At 30.2% G+C, this 24,862-nt stretch overlaps 2 protein-coding genes and 1 pseudogene across 2 annotated transcripts; 1 reads left to right on the plus strand and 2 right to left on the minus strand.

The window, feature by feature from the left end:
* Positions 1-323: 323 nt before the first annotated feature.
* LOC145191382 (uncharacterized) lies at positions 324-20,232 on the minus strand. Its single transcript, XM_090066026.1, has 23 exons — positions 19,307-20,232; positions 18,763-18,869; positions 16,620-16,713; positions 16,399-16,505; positions 16,116-16,209; positions 15,914-16,017; positions 13,140-13,549; positions 12,871-13,011; positions 12,313-12,366; positions 11,763-11,937; positions 11,027-11,680; positions 10,830-10,914; positions 10,598-10,682; positions 9,938-10,357; positions 3,649-3,706; positions 3,466-3,531; positions 3,298-3,338; positions 2,697-2,737; positions 2,506-2,593; positions 1,248-1,976; positions 1,087-1,158; positions 958-1,000; positions 324-821 (listed from the first exon to the last, which is right to left on the minus strand). Exons 1-23 carry the CDS (start codon positions 20,176-20,178, stop codon positions 400-402), a joined length of 4,962 nt encoding a protein of 1,653 aa, XP_089922152.1. The 5' UTR covers positions 20,179-20,232; the 3' UTR covers positions 324-399.
* LOC145190872 (uncharacterized) lies at positions 6,985-7,524 on the plus strand (annotated as a pseudogene).
* Positions 20,233-22,071: 1,839 nt separating the features above from the next.
* On the minus strand, positions 22,072-23,877 carry LOC145201258 (innexin inx3-like). The gene is made up of 2 exons (XM_080074674.2): positions 23,562-23,877; positions 22,072-23,489 (listed from the first exon to the last, which is right to left on the minus strand). Exons 1-2 carry the CDS (start codon positions 23,782-23,784, stop codon positions 22,501-22,503), a joined length of 1,212 nt encoding a protein of 403 aa, XP_079930800.2. The 5' UTR covers positions 23,785-23,877; the 3' UTR covers positions 22,072-22,500.
* Positions 23,878-24,862: the final 985 nt, after the last annotated feature.

A 24,862-nucleotide genomic window follows, 5' to 3' on the forward strand; every position in this document is an offset into this window, starting at 1 on the left:
TTTATTGTTGTACAAATAAACTTTCTAGCGTGGGAAGCACAAAATTGTAAGTTACTTTTTAAAATGACAATTATTCAAATGAGTCTACAACTCATTATATACAATATTTATAACGCGATTCCTCATATAAATATTATGAAATCAATAAATTATAAAGCGGGACCTCATATAGATAATATATATATAGGCAAATTACAACCTTGACCAATCTTATAGATTCGCTAGTGACCTGCAATAAGAATGCTTTGAGAACATTGAATATTAACCAATGGAGCAGCAGAAAGAGAGAAGCAGAAAAGGATAGCAGCAATCGAGACAACAAGTTTATTTTAAATTGCTTCTTTAGAGACTCAAAAGTACATCGCAGCCCCCAAAATTTAAAAGGGACTGTTTTTGTGTTTACGTTTGTGGCGAATAAAAATAGAAAGCATGATTGGGAAACATATAACCTTGTGAAATGAATTGAGGATTGTGGTGTGGCGAATGTTCTAAACCTATTTGCGGAGAAAATTCTTCTCCTGTGGTTGTGTAAACCGGCAGATTTTGTGTTTGGGGAGGGTGTATAAAATGCTGATTTGAAGGTACAATCATGTTGTATCCAGGTGGCATTTGTTGCGGAAAAGTTGGGCCATAAGATAAGAACTCAGGATACTGAAAACTCCCATTTGTATAAGCTGTTTGATGCGACTTCATATCAGTTTGCTGGGGGAATTGCTGACTATATTGCGATTTTAGAACTGTGTTCGGTGTGAACGAAGGCTGAAACGGCGCGATACTTGGAGTAATCATCGGAGAAATACCGCTATTCAAACGTCTTTGATCTAGTAAAATAGAAACGTGGTTATTTAAAGATAAAAAAGAAGAGTCGAACTTTACTCTCATAACTGGCGAATCATGTTGGATTACACGAATATCTTAGTTGATGATACGGATAATTCAACTACTTAAAATACAAACCTTGGATAACATTTCGGGCTTTCAGAATTTTTAACCTTGGGCCCTAAACGAGAATTTGTTTTTTTATTTTTTGCTCATTTAATCAAAGTTGTAAATTTGCGTACAAAACTATATCAACAACAACCTCACCTTCGGCACCGATAAATTCACTAAATCTTTTTCCGTAAGTGTCAAAAGAGACTCCAAAGTGATGCCGTGTGACTTAATAAGATAAAAACTTGACTCAGTTAATTTGAAAGCTTATTTTTATGAATAACAAAGATTTTAAAACTTTTTTAATACAGATTTACCTCGAACTTTGAAGTGTACTTTTCTAACGAAAGATGACTTAGCAACTCGCTTAAAGAGCGCATACTTTGAAGGCGCTCGGCAGACCATGGGGCTGTTATGAGAAAATGCTGCTCTTCGTTGGATTGTGTGATGTTTTCAAGATGAGGTGAAGAAATTCTATCGCTTAATATGATTGCTTTATCCATACTCGAGGATTGTTGAACTGGATTAGATAAGTCCATATTCCAGGTATTGCTTTCAGAACTCACTTTACCCAACCACGGTCGATTTAATTCTTCAACAGAAGTATGAAAACGCGTTGTTTGTTTAGAATTACAGTTCCTCAAGTTCCCTTCACAAGAAGAGTTATGTAAGAGAGAAGGTGAAGATGGTGCGCTGTAAGCACCGCGTGTTTGTAACCAAGGAGTGTTATCAAAAACTTTGCTGGTCGTAACAGGTGCTGTCACAAAGTCAAGAGATCGAGCAGAACTAGTTTCGTTATCTAAGATACTGGTCAGTTCCATTTTGCTGCTGCTCACACTACTTTGCGGAGATGAACCTTCCCAACGTTCTTGAATCTCATCTTTACGCTTGGTAAACATCCATGTTTGTTCATCAGAAAAACCATCGGATGGTTCTTGGATTTTGTTGAGCGGCGAAATAACAGCAATATGCCGTTCTTTGACAGATTCATTTGAAAGAGTGCGAGATGATTCCTTGGTTGAAACTGACGGAGGGGAAGACTTAAGCTGAAATAAAAATAAATGATTAAAAATTTTTGAAAATCAAAGAAAAATTATACATCTGTTAAAAAAGCAGAAGAAAACATGAGCTCATCTTAAAGTCTAACAACTCCCTGAATGAATGTTAATGAGCTAAGCAAATATGGGACAGAAGGGTTACGGAACAACATGCACGTTTCAACATACAATTATCAACTTTTATTTACTCTTAATATTATTGACATTTAAAGTAAGCAATAAAATACCAAAACAACAGCAACAAGCGCTCGCTTTTGAAAACTATGAACAACAACAAGCGCTTTCACTTGAAAATTATAAACAGCAACAAACGCTCGCACTTGAAAAGTGAACAAAATTTAATACTGTTCATCTGGAATGACAAAAGTTATCATCGTTTGTTGTATCGAGTAATAAATTGTCACCGTTTCGTTGTATCGAGCGATACATTAAATTGTACAAATAATTATAGACAAAGTATAATAATTACTTTGTTTATTTTAACTAAATATTTATTGTAATTACAGAGACTTTTTACCTTTCCGTTCCAACTAACGTTTCGATTCTGACTTTCACTGCCCTCTTCACTTTTAGCATTGTTTGAATGCCATGATGAAGCTCCAAAGCTAGATTAATAATACTCAGATTGAAAAACTATTAAATGATGTAAACCTTTTTTAGATAATCTATGAAAAGGTAAAATAAATAAGAGTTCACATGAATTTTCACCTCAGCTTTGAATCGCTAAATGTAGAAACACTTTGAGGTATCTACGTAAGAAAAGGAAGTTGCATAATGAATAAACTATTGATAACTTACATAAAGTATAGCTTTCCCTTAAATTATTTTCGCATTATTAAATTATTTTCGCATTATTACGCCACATTGGAAGTTCAAAAAGGAAAAAAAAAGCTTCATACTGAAGTTACCATCAAAACTGTCAATTTACTTTTAATTTACATTAAGAAGTTACCATCAAAACTGTCAATTTACTTTTAATTTACATTAAGAAGTTACCATCAAAACTGTCAATTTACTGAAAAACGCTACAGCAGTAAAAAAACGCTACAGCAGTAAAACGCTACAGCAGTAAAAAAACGCTACAGCAATAAAAGGCAAATAACTGATCATTTTTAGGATAATTATTAGTTATTTATTTGCTACACTTTCACAACTGCAGTAAATTTAACCGAGGAGTTTTTTATTATATTTGAAAGAAAAAAAAAACAAAAACTAGGGATCAAACTTTGAGCATTTATATAAAAATTGAAAGAAATTTTAATAAGCAAAAGTGAAGCATATCTGAAATAAAAACTGCAAAAACTGCAACCTTTATGTCCGTTCTATTACCAACATCATTCAACTTGTTCACTAAAAAAAATATGTCATAGGTATTAATTGTTAATTTTTATAGGTATTAATTGTTAATTTTTTTAAAATGAATTTTAGGCAGACAACAAAGATTTAAAAAAAAGAAAAAGTTAAAAATATCAAAAACCTTGTGAAAAATACGAGAAGTCTGCTGAAGCAAAATTTGAAGACTTTCTTGTTCCTTCTTCTTGGTCTAAACCAACAATTTTAGCATTAGTTTTAAAATGTTAGATGCTTAAGTCTGGGGATGGTTTCCTTTAACAAAACTACACAGTTTCTTAATGTTGATTTATGAAAAAAGAAACCACACCTATTGATAACTGAGAACTTTCTAACTGACAAAAATGGTTTCCATTAACAGCAGAACTCTGAAAAAAAAATCACAGCAATTAAAATAAAAATGGTTCATTGAACTGTTGCAAAAATAAACGAATACTCAAGTATATATGGATAATATATATTTTGTCGCATTTATAAATAGAAATTTTAAAATTAGAAAATTTATACATGCATAATCTAAAAATTTTGTGCATACCTTTAAGAAAAAAAAACATGTAGCAATTTGATCTAATTCTCTACAAAACATGGTTCCTTATATTTTTATCAGACTTATTCAAAAATAGCCTCAAAATAGAAGTGCCAAGAAAAAGAATTTACAAATTTTATTTAGAAAATTGTTTTAATGGCAATTCACACAAAATCTGAAGTGCTGAAACAAATCTGGACACTTGATAGTACAGGGCAGTGGTCATGTATCTAAAATAATGGACAAAAGCATGTAAACCCTTTATAATTGTACATTTTTAACCAGATTAAAAATTTTAGTGCTCTCAACCATCGTGATTGACAGAGAAGACTACCATAATGTTGACAGAGAAGACTACCATAATGTTGACAGAGAAGACTACCATTTGACTTAACGAGATGAATATTCCAATGTGAACAGATATCTACCAAGGTAGACTCTATTGTAACAAACTCATGCAATAAAGGGTATCAAGAGCTTCAAGGAAAATCTAGCATCCTTAAAATCAACTGTATTTTGATTTGGCAAACACAACACTCCCTGACAAAGAGACCTTCTACTTGAACAACTTAGAAAAAAAAGAGTATATCTTAAATATGTACAAAATATAACTTCATAACACATAAGGGTGAATGGGTTCCATAGGGTGCTGATTTAAGACCCAAGGGTTATATGGTGCACAACGGGTACAAAACGGGTACAAAAATTTTGTAAAAATGAAAAAAAAGATTCCCATAATCTTTTAGGCACTATCCAGCTAAAAAAATGTGAAAGTTTCAAAAAATTTGGATTGTCCAAAAAAAAGTTATCACGTTCTGAAATTTTACCTTAGAAAATGGCTTAGAAAGGCCAAAAAAGTTTTTCTGGATTATTTTATTCTTATTTCTTTATGAAAATATATTTTCTTTCACTATAAGTGTTTCACTATTAATTCACTTTAAAAACCTATTTGTTAATGTCTAATTTTTAAATTAAGTTTCTAAACATAGCTATGTTTAGAAACTTAATTTAAAAATTAAACTTTAACAAATAGGTTTTTTTTAAAAAAATACTGGTCTCATTCTGTTTCTCTCATCTGTCCACAAGTAGGAACTGCAATTTATCTTCATGTATTATTTATAATAAACAAAATTTAGTTTTAAAACATGTCAAATGCTTATGCGAAATATCTTTAGAAAATATTGTCATAAAACTCAAAATGAAGATAAAGGGAAAAAGGGTGGAGGAAAAAAAAAACGTTGAGTTTAATGTTAATTTTTTATTTTATTAGAGGAAGCTGCTGTAATCACATGCAAAGAGGTTCATTCTGCTTCCAGAGATTGTTATTTGATAGCTACCCTAGCCAATGGTCTTGAAACAGTTGGCGGTTTTGGGACAAGCCCTCTAATTCACATGATGGTGATGCATCTTGGATTTTTTGTGCACAAAAATAAGTTTATCGGAGCAGGATCTGAAGAAGGAATAGAAAGTTTTCACTGTAAATTATCAAACAAAATGACTCGGCATAAGTTGTCTGGAGAAAATCGTTTGAAGAATGCCCTAAATAGGATGTGTATTGATGTTTTGAAAACTTTTTTGGTGGAATTTTCTGTAATTTCTATCATGAGCACTGCATACAAGCTCTGATAACATTAGCTCTGATAACATGAGTAGCGTGTATAACTATCTTATATAGACTCTTTGCTATTGGATACTAGGGACAAAATATGATACACTCAGGTTTCAATCTAAAAGACATTTTATTGGTTGCTGCTGTTTAACATGTATTCTAATTGTTGTTATTGTAAGACATATATAGGATAACTGACTTGTTATAAGACATATATAGGATAACAGTGTTGAAATATATTTGATATATAACTGATCTACGGATGTACGGGATGTGGAAATAAGTTCTTAGGTTTTGATTAGTGATGTGCAAAATTCGAAACTTCAATTGCAAATTCGAAACTGACTTTTAGTTTCATTTTGAATCAAAAATTTTTTTTAGTTTCGAACCATTCAAATTTTCGAAGTATAGTATCTTTGTTTCAAAGCGAACCCAAGGTTAATCAAATTTTATCATTTAAAAGTGAAAGAAACAAGTTATACAGTACCACAATGGCGAATAGTAACGATGGTAATTGTCGAAGTATTGTTTGGGAATTTTTTAGTAGGCAAAAAACGAATGGCAATAGAATTATAGGCATATGCAAAATAGGAACATGCAAGCTACCTGTTAAGTGTCCAACTGAAACAATAACAAGTCTTTATGCTCACTTACTTGCTGCTCATCCGAAAGTGCATAAGGAGTGTGTAGCGAGAAATGAAGAGAATCGTAAAAGAAAACTTGCAGAACAAGAACTGAAACATGAAAATAAGAAGCAAAGTAAAGTTGATGATCTTTTTAACAAGAAAGCACATTGGTCATCTAGTCACCCAAATGCCATCGCTATAACAAATTCGGTTGGTCGCACGCTTGCTCTAGACATGTTGCCATACAACTTTGTAGAAGACAGAGGATTCAAAGAACCGATGAAATTAATGGATCTACAATATCTGGTGCCAAGCAGAACTAGGTTTTCAAGATCAGTTGTACCTGAGTTATATTGTAGTGTAAAACAGAAAACCACTAATGAAATATATTGAGATTTTGAAGATACTCCTTCATATTCATTCGCAAATGACCTGTGGAATTCAAGGGCGCAAGATCCATTTCTTTCTTTCTGTCTTTTATATGTAAGTCCTGAATTTGAGCAAAGACATTTGCATTAGAAAACAAGCCGTTTCCAGGAGAACATACCAGCAAAAGCATTCTTGAATCTTTAGACAAGTCTATTGATAATTGGGAACTTCCTTGGAATGTTCCAATTTACGGGTTGCATGATAATGGCAGTAATATGAAGAGTGCCATGAGTCTCACAATCATTTGATGATCTTTCTTGGTTTGATCACACTTTACAATTAACCATCAATGATGCGGTGAGAGAAATTGATGGAATGCAGACTGTCCTTTCCAAAAGCCATCAGATTGTGTCACATTATCACCGTAGCTGCCAGGTTACACAGAATTTGCACAGAGAGCAGAAGCGATTAGGAAAGGCAGAATGAGAACTTATAACCAATGTTGCTACTAAGATAATGCATAATCTCTTCAGCATAAATGCTATATTGGCAGAGCTAGCAATAAGTGAAAAAATTTATAATTTGACTAATGCAGAATGGAAGCTTACTGAAGGTTATCACACAATTCTTGCTCCATTTGAACAAGCAAGTAGAGAATTATGTGGCAAGAACTACCCAACGTTGTCTATGAAAATTCTGGCTTTGCATGGCTTAAATCAGCAATTGCAGCAATTCATCAATGATCCTTCACATAAGGGTTGTGGTGTAATTCTTGCTCGAAAATTAAAATCAAAACTAGACTGACAATTTCTGCAATTCATATCAGCTTTGCCTGATGCAGCGTGTTCATTTCTTGATCCACGCTACAAATCCATCTTCTTCTCTGAATAACAGCAAGCTACTATTGTAGATAGTCTTTATCAGTACTCTAAGGAATTCCAATCTCGTGGCGGTACTGGTGTTGGTGGAGGTGGACATGTTGCCTTGAGCTACCATGACACAAACTTAATTCAAGGTACAATTCCAAAACTATTACGCTTTATGTTACATGATTAACACAGATTAAGACTTGATGGTAATGGTAATGGCCTGCAGTTCAGATTCAACTTTCAGATTTACTGCATTGTGGTTTAATTTAATTATAGATGAATAATAAAACAATAATGCATAGGTTTTCATGTCTGTTTGTTATTTTAGTTTTACAGCTACTTATATTATATAATACTTTGTAGGAACATCTTCTAGTGCTGGTGCTCCCGCTCCTGATTTTGGAAGTGCTGGTCCTGGTTCAGGTCCTGGTCGGACATCAGCTGCAGCCTCCAAGCCAGGCAGTTTATGGGATGACTTTGACTGCATGCTTACAACAGCAACTGCGAATAGGATGCTGCCAGTTGATGATGCAGCTTCTGTGCAAGAAGAGGTCAGAATGTATATGATTGAACCTCCTATTGGAAGGAATCCCAATGTACTTGATTGGTGGAAAGTTAATCATCACCGTCTGCCAAAACTCTCAAGAATAGTGAGGGCATTATTAGCTATTCCAGCAACCTTTGTAAATTCAGAGAGATTGAACTTGACAACTGGTAACATTGTTACAAGAAAGCGATGTCAACTGCTCTCTGAGCATGTGGCTGAACTAACTTTTATTCACAAAAATTTGTAGTATAGCAGATAGCAGTAGCGTACCGAAGCCAGACTGCCCTGCCAGCCACAGCCAATACAGTACACTGTAGATTAAAGTCTCGGACTCTCTGGAGCCATTGCCTATGCATCTACTACTACTTTACATAATTGTATTGCATTTGCATCACTATAGCATTGTACTTTTATTTGTATTATATTATCTGTTAAACTACAACTGTAAATGTAATACTAGCCCTAGTCTTTATTCTTTGCACTTCATTGAAAGCACTTGACTTGATTTTTTTTTAACTTGAATTTTTACACATTGTAATTGTATTGTATGATACAAGTCTTATTTGATTTCATTCACTTTTATTTGACTCTAGAGTCTAGTCTGTTGCTTAGTATTTTGTTTACTGCAATATGATTGGTTATTGAATATAATTGAATATAAAATGTATAATGTTTCGTTTTTGTTCTGTATTCTGTCACACACTATAAATTATTAGTAGTTAAGTACCAAATTTCAATATCAGCGCAGCGTACTTTCGAATAGAATTGAATTCTAAAGAAAGTGGCTTAGTTTCATTTTAATTTGTTTCGAACTTAAAATCTTGGTTTCGCACATCACTAGCTTTGATAATATCTTATTTTATATCTTTTAAGTTTATACAACAGAATAATATTTTTACTGATTTATTACTATCAGTTCATTTGTGAACATGAATTAATGAATTATCTTTATTTTAACAACAGCAAATAATACGGACTCAAAAACGCTCTTTACAAAGTTCTTTTCAGCACACAATGTGATACACACAATAATAAACACAAAAATATTGACCAATAAATGACATTATAGGTTGACAACTGTCATTACTTTTAATACATAATTTTTTCATATTTTTTGGAATAGCCTTAGTACATTAACTTAGCAAGGAAATTTTTTGTTGTTGCAGAAATCAACCTTATTGTTTATGGTTTGACTCTACAGCAAGAAGTAACAGCAAAAAAATTCTAACTATATTAAGTATAGTAAGTACAATATACAACTATGAAAAAATATATTTAACCCTATAGCAACTGAATCTAGAAAATGTTAATTTTTTCTTGAATATAGATGATCATTTAAGTTCAGGGAAGCCTGGAACTTACTGGAAGTAAGTGGAAGTCTGGAACTTACTTATCTTCAGAGTAGCACACTTTTTATTAGCAGTGATTTGGTACAAAAAATGTATACTTTAAAACTTTTTTTAAGGTTTTTTTGTCCAATTTGTAAGTATCAAATGTATTAAAGTATGTAAGCATTGATGCAGTTACAAAATGGGAATGAAATATGGAAATGAAATAGTCAACTCACACAGACTAATTACTTTTCTTCTAATCTTCACAGATTGATTTGCACAGAGAAATGTTTGGTTTTTTCTCAGCAAAAAGTGGATTTTATCATTTTTGTGCATGGGTTAAGTAAAAAATACTATTTTATTTATTGTTATTTTATTGCTGCTATTCTATTGCTGTTCATTCTATTGTTGCTTTTATTATCATTATTATCACCTAAGATTAATTTAAATTAAAGAAATGTTATAAATGAAATGTGAGAAAAAATAATTAAAAGCTGTATATTGATGATGCTATTCATAAAGTTTATGTTTTTGAATTGAAGTTCTTAAAGTTGAAACAAGATTAAACTCTAATTTTTACAAAACTAAAAAATATTCAAAATTTTTTTGAAGAAAATTGACAACTAAACTGGTCTTAATAACAATAGTTACCTTTTGCATTTGTAAATCTAAAAATATTGAAAAAAAATTAAAACATTTAAAAAGTATTAATGAAATCATACCAACTCTGATTGGGTCTTAACAGTATCCTGCGTTTCACCTGACAATGTTTTTGTGGCAACTTTACTATAGGAAGGTCCAGCAATTGAAACTTTGCTATAGCAAGTAAGTGGTGTCACAGATATGTCCCCAACAGATGGTAACCTCTCAGACAATCTACTTTTTATTTCTTTGCTTTTTGTTTCTTTTGTCTCTTTTGACAGTATTGAAGAGGGTGCAGACTTAACATCCATTTTGTTTGAGTAAGTAGAATCATACATGACTAGACCTCTTGCTGCTAGACTGGGTGTGTTAAGTGCCCTAGTGACTAAATATCTAGCTTTGTCAGAACTTACATGATTCCCTTTAATTGTGATAATACGGTCAGCAGGAACAATGTTAACAGCAGGTTTATCGATAGTTATCTGTGCACCTGACTCTTCCTATTGTTTAAAATGTAAAAATCAAAACTTAATCTCTCTAATAGTAATAAACTAATTTAAATTCATTAAAATATTTTCCTACAAAAAAATTTTTTACACACCTCCATAAAGATTATGAAAATACTAACCCTACCTCTTTCACAATAAATCTTTAGGATTGAATTACAAAATATTATTTTACAAAATTTTTTATAGGTTATTTAGTACTAGCTTACAAAATTTGCAATTCTTATAACTTACAGTAATCAGATTTATCTTCTTTCCACCTTTTCCAATGACTCTGCCGCAGTAACCATTTGGAACAGTAAGATCATATATAAGTAATCTAGATAAAGCATATAACCACAACTTAAAAACCTCGTTAGCAAGTGAAAACAAAACTTCAACTATATCTTTAGAAATTTTTATATATTAATGTAATGCATGCAAAATGGTAAATCCATGCATAATTTTTAAACATTAAAGCATCTACTTATGAGTTCGGGAAACCTCTCTCCAATCCGACTCTCTGTATTCATCAAATGAACTGTTGCGTGAAAGTGATGTTGAATCAGAGCCTGAATTCACACAGTATAGAAATATTTCACTGAGAAGATACTGAAAATACTTTTCTAAATCTGAACCATCAAAAACACACAGGGAAATAAAGAATCAGGCAACTTAAATTACCTGACCGAGATTTACAATCCTTGTCATTAGTATGTTCAACTGAGTCAGAATCCCAGCATTCTGTTTTTGAAAACGGTGTAATATTGTAGGCATGTGTTCGAGGGTCTGATTGTGTAGTTATACTTTGTGTATATGTTGACATGGCTATACTAGAAACTGTTGGGAAAGAAGATGGCAATTTAGATGGTGTTGCAATAAATGTATTGGCATTTTTTTTATCAGTTTGGCAAGAAACAGCAGAGCGACTTGGACCAAGCGTTGAAGTACTCTGAGTACAAACTCCTGATGTTTTTGGGCGTTGTCTATTAATATCTAAGTTACACTTTTGAGTTGATAATGCATCTTCTGACAATTGATTAGCTAATACATGAACATCAATAACAGAGGAAGTATGACATGGGGAAATTGATGACTTTAATTCAGAAGTATCTGACAACATTTCATAGCTTTTAACTTTTATTTCATCATCCATTAAACATGGTGGAACTGTCTTTTTTAAAGTGGATTTTCGTTTACTCTTTTTACGTGTTGTTTTAACAGAACTCTCAACTTTTGTAACAGAACATGGTGGATCAGAAATTTTATGAACCGTTAACAAACTTGAAAACTCCTCTTCAGGTGAGTTAAAACGATTCTCAGTAGGCATTATGTTGTCTATAAAAAGGAAAAACAAAAAAAGTGAAAATTCTTTTTAAAAAATTGCTTCATTTTTATGCTCAATGTGGAAAAAAACTACCTTTGATTTCTTCATCATCATTTTCATCATCATCATCATGATTAATCAATCCATTAACTTTTGATACTTGATCTTCTAGCTCTCGATTTTTCTTTCGCTTATTTCGCTTGTCTCTTCTTTTTGCAGCTATTTTTTCTTTTTTCTTTTCTTCTCTTGTTCTCTCTTCATCTAACTCCTGCATTGAACAATTATCAAGCAAAAAGATTTCTTTACAAAAATAGAAAAAAATAATTTCTAAGAAATATAAAAATCAATAAAACATTGGAAAACTTTTGAAAAGTATTTACATCAAAAATTTTCTCTCATGTTGCTATTTAAAGTTTTTATTTCAAATTCAAAAAATATTTAAAATAAATTTTTAAAGAGCAACATAAGAAGTTAAAGAACAAAGAGAAGTTAAACTTTTTAAGATACAAAAAATGTATAACATTTAAACAAATTTTAATTGAAGTAAGAAAGTTAAAAATAAATATTAAATTAATGTAAACAATTAGTTAAGTTATTAGACTATTAGCTTAAATAATTACCTTAAATATTGTATACAATTTACCTGAACAAGATTTTGTGCATTTTTTAAAGCGAGTAACTCTCTCTTTCTTTTTGTCTAAAAAATTAAATAAAGAGTTTTAAAAAGAAGAAACTAAATTTTTTGTGAGTCTAATATACATAAACAATTTTTTGTCCTAAAGTATATAAATACAGCTTTTTACAGTCTAATGTACACAAATATAGTTTACCTAGTCTAATTTACATAATACAATAAGGTACATAATATACATAATGTACAAATTTAAACATAAATAAAAAATTTAATGATGGTTTCAGAAACAGTTCTCCTGATTATTATTATTTTTTTTATTACTATTTTAGCTGGAAATGTTTTCTTCTTTGAAAACCTTTTTTCATTCAAATACTTTGAAATTTTTATCATTATTATTAACAAATATTGCAACAGATTTTAATTTTACTAAAAGGTTATATTTAAAATACGAAACTATATACAAAAGTATGAAAATTATTTTTTTTTAAATTCTTTTCTAAATAAGTAAAAAGACTAAAAAATTTTACAGAAAAAAAAAAAAAAAAAAATCTGAGAATTTTTAGAAACCTCTTGAATAATAGCCAAACATTTGCTTCTTCGTTGAACAATAACTTCCTTTTCTTTTTCTTCAACAGCAGACATCAGGATTTTGTGGCAAATTTCATCTGATGGTAAATGATGAACAAACTTGATTAGCCATTCCACTATCTAAAAATTTCTTATTTTGAATTTGTGTGCATTATAACAGTTTACTATCTTAAAAATTGTTCAAAACAAACTAATTCAAGAATTAACATCTTTGAAAAAAAGTTATAAAATGGATAAAAAAACTATACCGCTACATGACCATTTTTAAATGCAGACATTATGGGGGTATTCCCACGACAATCAGGTGTTTCCAAGTTTGCATAGTGATTTGCTAGCATCTGAGCAATTTCAATATGACCTTCTTTGCATGCTAAAAAGGCAGGAGTGCAGCCTTTTTTTGTTCTACAGTCTTGACTAGCGCCTTTGGATAAAAACATTTTAACGAGCTCTTTATGACCTTTTTCAGCACATAAAGTCATGGGATTTTCACGACTGTTTGGAAAAGGAGAATTAATACCAGCTCCGTAACTCAAAAGAAGCTCTACAATTGAGACATGATTTTCCCGACAAGCTTGAAATAATGGGGTTATACCAGTTTTAGTGCGACAATCTCTGTAAGCCCCACGAGATAATAACAGTTCTGCAACATCATGGTGACCTGATACAAAACATAAAACTTAGAAGAAAAGACAACATTTTTTTTTAATGTTTAAGTTTGCTTTAACTTAATAAAAATAAGTTTTCAGGTAAATTGTTTTGATGATAATATATATTTCAAGACTAAAAATTTGCTTCTTTTTTTTACAATAGACCTTTAAATCATGTGATTACTATAATTTAAAAAAACTAAAAAGTACAAAGTTATATTGTAAAGTTATAAAAGTGCATAATCAAAAAATTAAAAGTAACTTTAATATCATGCTATAACTAGTTTGAAATGATTAAAACTAAAATTTAAATTTAAGATATAATGAAGACCCCAAGGCTCCAAGAAGTTGTTAACTTACATTTTCACAAAAAAAAAAAGCTCTCTAAACTTAAATTTGTGCTCCAATTAACACTATGCCAGAGCTTAAAAATAACAAGAACATGCCTAAATCAATATGATGAATATTTTAAATACATACTTCTGTAATAATAGATTGATAAAAACAGGTTTGCTACAACTAGAGATACATTAAGAAATAAAAAAAAATGTCATATTTATGGAAGGCAAAAAATGCAAATGTTTTATTGTGACATTCACAATATTCTTTTATGTGTTGAATTTCTTTTTTAAATAAAAAAAAAAAAAAAAAAAAAAAAAAAAAGAAATGATATATAGCATTTTGATGGTGTTGAGATATCATCAGGAATACCTCAAAATAATTTCATATTCATTGTGAAACTGAATTCTTTTTGAACAATCGACAAAAGATATAACTTTGGAATACATAAAACTTATTTTTAACTTAAATTTTATCTTATTGGTTTGTAGATAATAAACAAATAAATTGTTATTTTCAGATGCAGCTGTTGCTGTGGAAAGCTGAAAAGGAAAATGAAAACAATTCAAATGTTTCTAATAGTGAAAACAGTAATTTAGAAGGTAACTTTTTTTTGTTGTAACTAGGTATACAATTTTAAACTGTTTTTAAAAATAAAATTCTTGATTGTTCACTAACTGATTTATGAAACTAACCATTATTTATAGGCATTTAGAAAAGTAAAAACAGGCCGATGCCTCCTTACACCCCATGCTATTTATTTGATGAGCAAATAAATAGCATGGGATGTAAGGATGAGAGGCAATAATGCTTGAGTGAGCAAGTAAAAAGCATGGGATGTAAAGATGAGAGGCAATTATGGGTGAGCAAGAGAAATAGTATGGGATGTAAGGATGAGAGACAATTATAATAAAGGCCTTAAACCTGCTAAAACTCTAAAACTGAAAGAAAATTTTTGTAGTAGTAACTGCAGATTGAAATCTATATTGAATGCTGAAGTTAGGCAAATGCTTTTTGTAGAATTTTATTCAATCCATTCAGATGCTCAATGAATTTTGTTATTGAGATGAATACTCTGATGTAACCAATTACATAATCTGCTTCTATTCAGGGAAATGTTGAACAAACTTGCAAATCAGCCTAACAATTCATTTACCAAATAGGTAGATAGCAAAACGGATGTTTTAAGAGAAAAAGTGGTTTCAGGAATTTCATCAACAGTAATTATAGAGGTTACCATTAAGACCTAATCAAATATCCCTCACATCCAATATGTCAATCTCAAAAACATATCAATTCTGTAAAACATTTTGTAAAGAAAAAGGTTGGTGTGCCTAAGACAGACATTTGTAGAACCTGTTATAGTAAAAAATCTTATGATGCTCATGTATAAAACTTCATTTAGAAAACAAAAACACAATTTTAAAAAAGTAAAAAAAAAAAGAAATTTTTTTTCACATTTGATTTTAAAAAAAACACTGCCTATCCCAAAGATTTCAACAAACATAAATTTCTATTTAAGAAACATGTGGTACTGTATTAGGAGTACATTAGGCTAGCAATTCTATCTTGTACACAATACAAAAAAAACATGTGGAAATAAGATAAACTTTAAAAAGTGAATTTGCGAGATAAAAGCTGAAGAATCCAGGATACCTGTTTTTTTCAATAATTATTTTTATCATTTATTAACTTTACATATAAAAAGATTTTAATTTGTTGAGTTAAATAAAAATTACAAGAAATAAGCATATTCTTGCATTTCAACTCTGTCTCTTTCTCACCTATTCCTATAGATAGCATAAGAATGGCAACTATATTTTAACTTTTAGACTGCAGAACTATCCCAAAATGCCTTCAATCTAAATATGTTATCAACTTTTTGCCCTGGGGTTCTTTTTATAATATTTTCCCAGTTAAATACTTAAAAATACAGCTACAATATTTTTTTTACTAGTATGAAACAAAATACAAGATTAGATAGCTATACCATTCAGTTATCTTTATAAATAGTGTAGTTCATGTAAATAACAGACCTTTCCAGCATGCCATAAACAATGGACTCTGGCCATAATTATCAGGCAACTCAACATCAGCGTTGTGGTTAAGGAGAATCTCCGCAACATGTCGATGCCCTTCTCTTAAAGAACATTTTATCAAAATAAATGTGATTATTTCAAACAATGATATCTTTACTTCATTATCATTATTACAATAAAGATTATTTTCATGACTTACCTTGTAGCCTCCATTAAAGGAGTGCAACCAGTTTTTGTTTGGTGATCAATGTTTGATTTATGTTCCAATAGCAACAAAACTACTTCTTTATGACCTGAAAGAGAAAATAGAATTTTTGAAAAACAAATTGAGAAAACCCATTAAATAATCTCTATATTTATCATTAAAGTTTCTTAATAACTTTTTTTATTACCAATACTAGTAATAACTTTTTAAAACTAAAATATTTCAGAAAGGCCAGGAGCATAATAAACAGCAAAAAAAAAAAAGAAAGAAAGAAAACCTTTCCAGCATGCTAATGTTAGAGGAGTATCATCATTGCTTCCAGAAGGAACATTAACTTCTGCATTTCTTTCCAAAAGAAGTGTCGTGGTTTCAAAATGGCCTTCCCTATTTGAGTAAAATAAATATAAACAAATTTAAAAAAAAAAAACATCTTAACCTAAATTAGTTGCTTTAGACCTATTTGAAAATAAGTTGAATCTTTAGAAGAAATAAATATACCTTGCAGCTAACATTAATGGTGTACATCCAGCCTTATTACGATGCTCAATATCAGAGCCATAGTCAAGTAACAGACGCACAACTCCCAAATGTCCTATTAGTAAATTTTATACATAAATATATATGTAAAATTATGCTACACGGAATCACCCTAATATATATATACATATATATGAAAACAAAAATGGGTATGGGTGTAGAAGATTTTATGTGCAAAACTACACCCCATTTATTAAAAAAAAATTCAAAAAGCTTAAAACTAATTTTCTAATAAAATCAAAACATCAGTTATGCAATATTAATCATCAAAGTACAAATCAATTGCTTTATTTTGAGGTATTCTTTTAGAAGGAAAGGCTACATTGAAATCATAGCACCATTCCCAATTCTTGCACAAAGTGTACCAAACTGAAGAAAAATAATGCTCTAAAAATTTTCACTTATTTAAACTTTCTTTAGAAAAACAATAAAAATTTTTCCCTAAGAAATCAACACCCATTCACCAATGTCTTCTCAGCAAAGATCCCAGCAAATCAAAAGCAATCCAGTAATTTTAATAAATAATATTTTTACTAGCATAACTATATTTACTATTTTACATTTTTTGGAATAAAATAATTGGTTTGTTAACATTTCTGTGATTTTATTTTCTACTCTAATCTTTAGTAGAAAAAATTGGTCCCTTTTTTGGAGCCTATAAACTAAATTTAGTGCTTTGTTTGACTATACAGCATTTTTAACTGATTGAGAGTTGGTATGAAGATATTTAAGCTACAAATCTCTTCTCTTATGTAGAAAGGGGAGTTTAGGGTTCACTTTTCCCCAAAACTCAACAAGTTTAACTCTTATTTGTAGAACAAATTATTGATCAGTTATTTTTTTGGCAAAAATGTTTTCTATTGAGCTTGTAGCTGAACAGTACAACTTGTTAAAATTTGGCTGAAATCCTGAATAAGAGCCTCTTTTGGCTCTGCTGTTTACAATTCTCAAACCTATTACTTAATGCTTATTTGTTACAAAAACCAAGTCTTCATTCCTCAAAAATAATTCTAATCAAGAAAAAAATCTTATGGCATTTGGGTTATTAAAATCTTCAAACTCTAATGACAAAATGTTATATTTCCAGCTTATGTTTTCATTGTGTGTTAAGTGTCTTGGGTTTTGTATCATTAATGCTGTTATAAATGAAACTAAAGATAATGAGTTCCTTTTTGAGATACCACTTAAGTGCCTTTATTGCTGCATACACAATATTTAAATTTAGTGCCCTGAACTTTACAACTCATTTTAGGTACCAGAGATCATTCAGTAGACCTTAAATGGAGAGTAAATCAGTGAACCATCAGCTCAGAGATAAAAGCAGATAAAAATATTCAAGGAGTGTTATAAATTTGTTTTAGGCTTTGTAATGCAAAACTGGGATCAGAAGAGAAAAAATTTGGTTGAATAAATACCATTGGCCATCCATCTAGCATGATGCATAGCCCCAGGAGCCATAAGTTGAAGCTAAATTATAAAATGCATTTCAGTTATTGATCTTCTTTTGATCAAAAGTTGTTGCAACCTGTGGACTGACAATGTTTCTTGGAAATTTTTCTGATACTAATTAGTCTGGATAAAGAAAAATATAATTGAGCAATTAGTAAAGCATTATATGAATTTCAAAGTTTATAGAATGTTACAGTCTTTTGGTTTGTAAATTCTATGATAGTAATTAATACTGTTTTTGTTTTGGAGTTAAGAGATAAGAATTTAATAAACTTAAAATCAGCTTATTTTACAATATACTATTTATGTAAAATAAATTTGTAATATTTCAGAAAACATTTATAGCCTATCATTTCTCTTACATGCATTCGATTTTTTCAATTAGCATGTAGCATGCTTTGATGAAGGTATATTTTTATAAAACTTTCCATATGAGTTTCTAAGCATTCTTAAGTAAAACCAAATGGTTTCATCCTGTTAAAACACATTTAAAAATAAAATCTAATTCAGCAAGCTTAAAATTAAAATATCATGTGTTATCAGCAACTTAAAATTGCTTTGTTAACATTTTCAAATTAATCTAATGTTCTAATATATATGAAAATATAAAAAATTCCTTTCAAAACAAATTATGATTAGTTAAAAATACTTCAACCTTTCCAACAAGCAAGTGTTAGGGGAATATTGTTTTCGCTACCAGATGGTACATTAACTTGAGCATTGTTCATTAGCAGCAATTCAGCAACACAAAGATGGCCTTCTCTAAGAACAATAAAATCCATCAAATTTTACAAAAGAACAAAACACAAAAGCTAAAAACTTGTATAAAAGTAGCATTCTATAAAATACCATTAAAAGACAACTAAAATAAGTTAATGAATGTTAATAAATGTATGTTAAGTTAACTTTGCATTAAAATCTTTAACAATCAGTGATGATGCATGTGCTAATCATGGATGATGTTTTTTTTTTAAAATACAACATTGCTTTTCAACAACTGTTAATCAACAGCTTGGTTCAGATAATATAACATACAAAAACAACTTAAAAACAATATTTAAATCATCATGTACCTATATACTAAATGCAAAAATGATAAAAACAAAGGTAAACAACAAATAAGAAATAACTAACTGACAATTATATCTATAATCATCACCAGGACAAAACAGTTCTTAGCAAAAAATTTAAGTTAGAACCTTGCAGCTAGCATAAGAGGAGTGCAGCCATCTTTGGTTCTGTGTTCAATATTTGAAGAGAATTCCAACAACAACTGCACAACTTCAGTATGACCTTTCCAGCATGCACTTGTTAAGGGTATATCATTATTACTACCACTAGGAATATTTACTTGTGCATTATGTTCCAAAAGTTTACGAGCAACTTTTGTGTGTCCGCCTAATGCTGCAAACATTAAAGGTGAAAATCCTTCTTTAGTTCGATGCTCTATGTTTGCATTACGCTTTAACAATAGTTCAACAACATCACAATGTCCTTTCCAGCATGCAAATGTTAGTGGACTATCCTTATTACTAGCAGATTCAACATTTATTTCAGAATTTGCATCAAGTAACTTTTCTGCTACTTCTCTATGACCAGCTAAACAAGCAAACATCAAAGCAGTACAACCGTCTTTTGTTCGATGCTCAACATCTGCTTTTTTATAAAGCAGTGCATTAACTATGTTTGTATTCCCCAAAGTGCAAGCCCATGTTAGAGCACTGTCAAGAGTTGCTTCAGTGGGTGTGTCAATTTTTGACCCATTTTCAAGCAAATAATTTGCAACATTAACATGTCCTTGACTGCAAGCTTCCAGTAATGGAGTATTACCAGCTTTATTTCTATGATTCACATGTGCACCACTCTGCAGAAGTAGCTGAACAATATCAAGTTTACCTTGGCGACAAGCTAAACTTAACATTTCATCTAAACTTACATCAGGCTCACTAACATTGCGAAGGATACTTTCTGTTTCACTTGATGGGCTTTCAGAATCACTTGTATCACTTGAGTCAGGGGTATTTGGATGGTTTCCTTGTTGTTCAGGCATTTCATGAATAGATGCTGACATAATTTTATGCAATTAATCATATTTCTTAAAAACAAAAATTATGCAAGATTTTTGATTAGTAAAAAATATTAGAATATGTTAAACTATGTCATAAATATAGATGTTACTGCTTTCATTAAATACACAGCAGTAAGTTCTTTAATAGCTATTATACCAGTATAATCATATAAAACTAAAAAACAAAACAGGTTTTACAAATTTGATTTGCATATTTGTATACATCACTTATAAAAAGCTAACAAACCTTTACATAAGTGGTTAATATTTCAAAAAAGACCAGCTTCAACACTTTTATAATATATATTTTGGTAAAAAGGATTTTAAGTTGTGTTACAGATTAGACAGATATATAGCTAGGCAATCAAAATACATGAACTATTGTGATAAAGATTATTCCATGAAGTGAATAAAAAAATTATCTTTTAGTTTGGAGCTAGCAAATTAGATATATAGGTGTATTCATCTACATATGGTAGCTAAATGGATTAGTTAGTACGATTCATCACCTGCTCAGTAAAAGTAGCATCAGTAGTTTATATAGGACAGTTATATATAAATTGATATGAGCTATAGTAATATTTCAAATAATAATAAGTATTCAAGTAAAATAAATGTGAGAATATGTCAAAACGGGATAAACACTAGAGTTAGTCAAGATCGAACTATTTAGACCGCCATTACGTTTGGCTACAGACAAACTGATATGCGCATGCGTTTATGAAAAGTAGTTAAAATAATAATCATAAAAAAAAGTCATACTTATTATCCTACTCATTACAGACCTATCAAAGTTTAGAGAAATTAAAGTCTTCAGTGGGCGGCCTGAGAAACTCTTTTATTGATATACCGAGGTAAAGACCTAAGATCTTCTTAAGTTAGTGGGAAATCTAAAATTGTCAAATAGGGACAAATGAGTAAACAAATAAAGAGAAAGTTAATTAAAGAGAGATAGTTAAAGAAAGAATTTCCCATTTTGATGATGACCAAATCAAATCTATAATTGAATGAGACCATTATACAAACGTGTGATTTCAGGAAGGCTGTATCATCGCATAACAATGGAAAAACATATGAAAAATCATGGGCTCGTTAAGAATATTTGGGATCGGTACTTAAGTTCGACCATTTTTTAAGATTTATCAATGTTTTCAAGTATTACTTTCACTTGTGAAGTAAAAGTAAAAATTGAGTTTTCAATGAGTAAATGAATAACCAAAAAACAGACAAGTGAGAGACCCTTTCTTAACAAATTACTTATAAGGAAAAAAAGGTTTAATGCGTTTGAATACTGCAAACATTTATTCATTTAAAATGAATCTCTTAATTCATGAGCATCACAAATAAATTTCCTTGAGAAAAAATTTGATCTAAATGAAGTAAAAAAACTGAAAATAACCAAGCATCCGCGTTAGGTTTTTTGGTTTTCAACGAATAGTAAAGAATAATAACCAACTTTTACATCAGTTTTTAAGGTAAATTGAATTTTTGAAGTTTAGTACAAAAAAACTCTGTGTTAGTTTAAAAAAGCAAAGCTTTAAGTGAGACAGGTTTGTTTTTGTTCACAAACTCATCTAAAATTTATTATAAGAATTAGGTTTCACAGTTTCAGTCAAATTGCAGTTCTCCGCTTTGTTTTGAAGAGTTAATACAAAATAACATAAGATAATGTGAGTTAATACAAAATAACATAAGATAATGTGAGTTAATACAAAATAACATAAGATAATGTGAGATATTGCAATTTTGTATGTTTAAATATTAAATTATTTTAAATTCAACTTTTTTCAAATAACGGATATAGAAAATTGTATTTTATTTCTTATAGCACCTTAAAAACCGAAAAACTAATCGCCAATGCGATGAAAAACCGTGCGATGGATGCAGAAGACAGTAGTTTTAATTTTTTTTATGTAAAAAAGATCACAAAAACTTCAAATTTTTTTATGATACTAAAAACTATAACCATTTTAATGTTTCTAAGTGTTGTTATTTTGTTATCGTTGATTATGATTATGTTATGTTTTGTTAATTTTTGCTTTTTTTTCACCAGAATATTTTTACTGTCAACTGGGTAACTTGTTACATCAGGGGCAACTTAGGACAAAATTAACAATTTAGTTTTAACGAGTTTAGATAATAACACCTATAAATCTGCCAATTTCAGTGTCAGGTCAATCTTGCTAAAATTAAGTAAAAGTTTTTGTCCCAAGTTGATGGTACTTATTGTGAAGACTTTAATTTTGAAAGCTAAATCAATCATGAAAGTTGAAGTATTTCGCAATAAGACAATACGATTAAACGTTCTACATTATGCTAACTTTCCTAGTTTGTAAAAGGGTCTGTTTTAATATAAGCAAAGTGCTCAAACTTTCCTTCTGAATATTTAACCGTTTTGTTGCGTTTTTCTTTGAGCTTGAAGAGCACCTCGCTATAGAGAGGTAAGTTTTTTCTTCGGATGTACTCAAGATAATCTATCTCTCTAAATGTAATGATGCGGTAGTTTGTTCTTATAGAACTTTCTTTGTTCATAAAACAGATAAAGTTGATAAAATATCCGAACAATGTAATAAGTAGTCCGGCTATAGAAATGCCTATTCCAAAAACGAGTAGCACCCAAAACACTAGCATCACATATTGATACAACAGGTGCGGAGAAACTTCGCAAATAAAACGATGACTGTTAACGTATGTGTTTCTATTATCGCGTGACGCTTCATGAATCTCACAAAACCCCATCGCAGGTAAAAGAACATATCCTGGCTTAGGCTCATTTTGCAATTTCAAATTATAGCCAGCGTGTCTTTCAAAACTATATGAACGCGCCCAGCGAAGGTAGTTAAAGCCATAGTTTCGAAAATCTCCGTTGAGTAAAAGATCGCAAAGGAAGAAAGCAACGATATTTGCTCCCAAGTACATAAACTTCACACATATACTCATTACTACACGGAATCTCATTTTTCGAACGCTATTAGTTTTTGTGTTGAAATAGGTGGCTACAATATCATCGGCTTTCTTTTCCTTGTCGTTTAATGTATCTTTTAAGCTTATCAAATCACTGTTTATACTTTTAAATATCACATAAGGAAGATAAAACAAAATTGCTAAGGAGGCAATAAAGAATGGCATGTATTGGTATTGAACATAGTGCTTTTTCTTCATTGGGTGACAACCACTGATTTTTCCTAAAGCACGATCATTGACTGCACATAACTGACCGAGGCTATTGATACCATCAAACTCCATATTTTTTGGTATGCCATAGTAACCACACTCATCAAACCGACTAACCATTTCCTCAAAGACGTAAAACCCTTAAAAAAAATTTCAATAGATAATAGAAGAGATCTGAAGAAAAAAATTACAGCAAAGAAGAAAGAATTTACCATGTATCCAGCATGTGGTTCCTACAAAACTATCGCTCATTCCGTTAGTATTCGCTACAATACACGAAACCTTGTCGTTGAAGTAATTAACACCGACGAGCGCCGCAAATATTATACACATTTTAGCCATAAAGACTCTATGGTATTGATCTGTTACTCCATCATCTCTTGATTTAATTTTGATTGATATCATCTCTTTAATACTACCTGCAACTATAGACATTTTTTAATACTTAGTATATGTCGATATTAAATAGTTTTCAAAAAATGAGAATACGCGGTAGGGTGAATAAACGATTTACATTTGCAATACAATGACTTTAAATAACGAGTTACGCGTACTACAAGATTTCATTATAATGGTAATGAGAAAATTTTTATAAAGCTAATTCATTTCTAGACTTCTTTGTAAAATATGTCTGTTAACGAAAACGTTTATGCTAAAGTAAAATACTAAAAATTATCTTTAATCGTCTTTGTTAAAGTTGAATTCGATATACGGTAATTATGTCACATGTTCTTAAAAATGAAAAAATAAACTCTTAGAAGAGCGGTACTGGAGTGGCTAAAAAGTCCTAAATGGCTCGCAAGCCGCAGTTTATGGGCCACTGTTCTAGATAACTAGAAATCATATTATTTAGTCGCGCTAACTATTGGTTTAAATTTTGTTTTAAAAGTAATGATTCGTCTATTTCTACCACTCTTCAAAAATCACTTTTATTGCATTTTGAACAATTTATAACCAACAGTATTTAGGAACTTGCTGAAGTAATTTTGATGCTGATTTTAAGTAAACTTCATTAAATAGTTCTACTAATTGAAAATAATAACATTTTCTAACTTTCGAGGGTTTGAATTCATTGAATGCAATCCTTAAGAGATTTAATGAACCTTTGGTTAGGTTTATGGCAGAAGAGGTAGGAAAAAAAAAAGTCATCTTTCTTAGCATAATCACTTAGCTCAATGGATTTTGTATGGGTCTGATAACATGCTAAGATCAAAAGAATTTCGTTTTCTTTGCTGCATCTTGGTTTACAATATATTTTAAAAAAATATATTTTTTTTTGATTGGATTAAAAAATATTAATTTTTTACAATTACAAAATATAGATTTTAATGAAAGATGCAATTAAGACTTTCGTTTAAATCGGTATTTTTGGTAAGAATATTTTAATCCAATCAAAAAAAAGTTAACCATTTTTATTTTTTATTTGATTATAAAAGATTTTTACTTTTCATTCTTATAGAAAAATATGATGAAAAACGCAAAAAATTTGACGTTCTCAAAAGTTTAATCGGGT

The sequence above is a fragment of the Hydra viridissima genome, unplaced genomic scaffold (genome assembly GCF_058129835.1).
Source record: "Hydra viridissima isolate aposymbiotic clone 2 unplaced genomic scaffold, HvirCarnegie_v1 scaffold_11, whole genome shotgun sequence".
Classification (NCBI taxonomy): domain Eukaryota; kingdom Metazoa; phylum Cnidaria; class Hydrozoa; order Anthoathecata; family Hydridae; genus Hydra; species Hydra viridissima.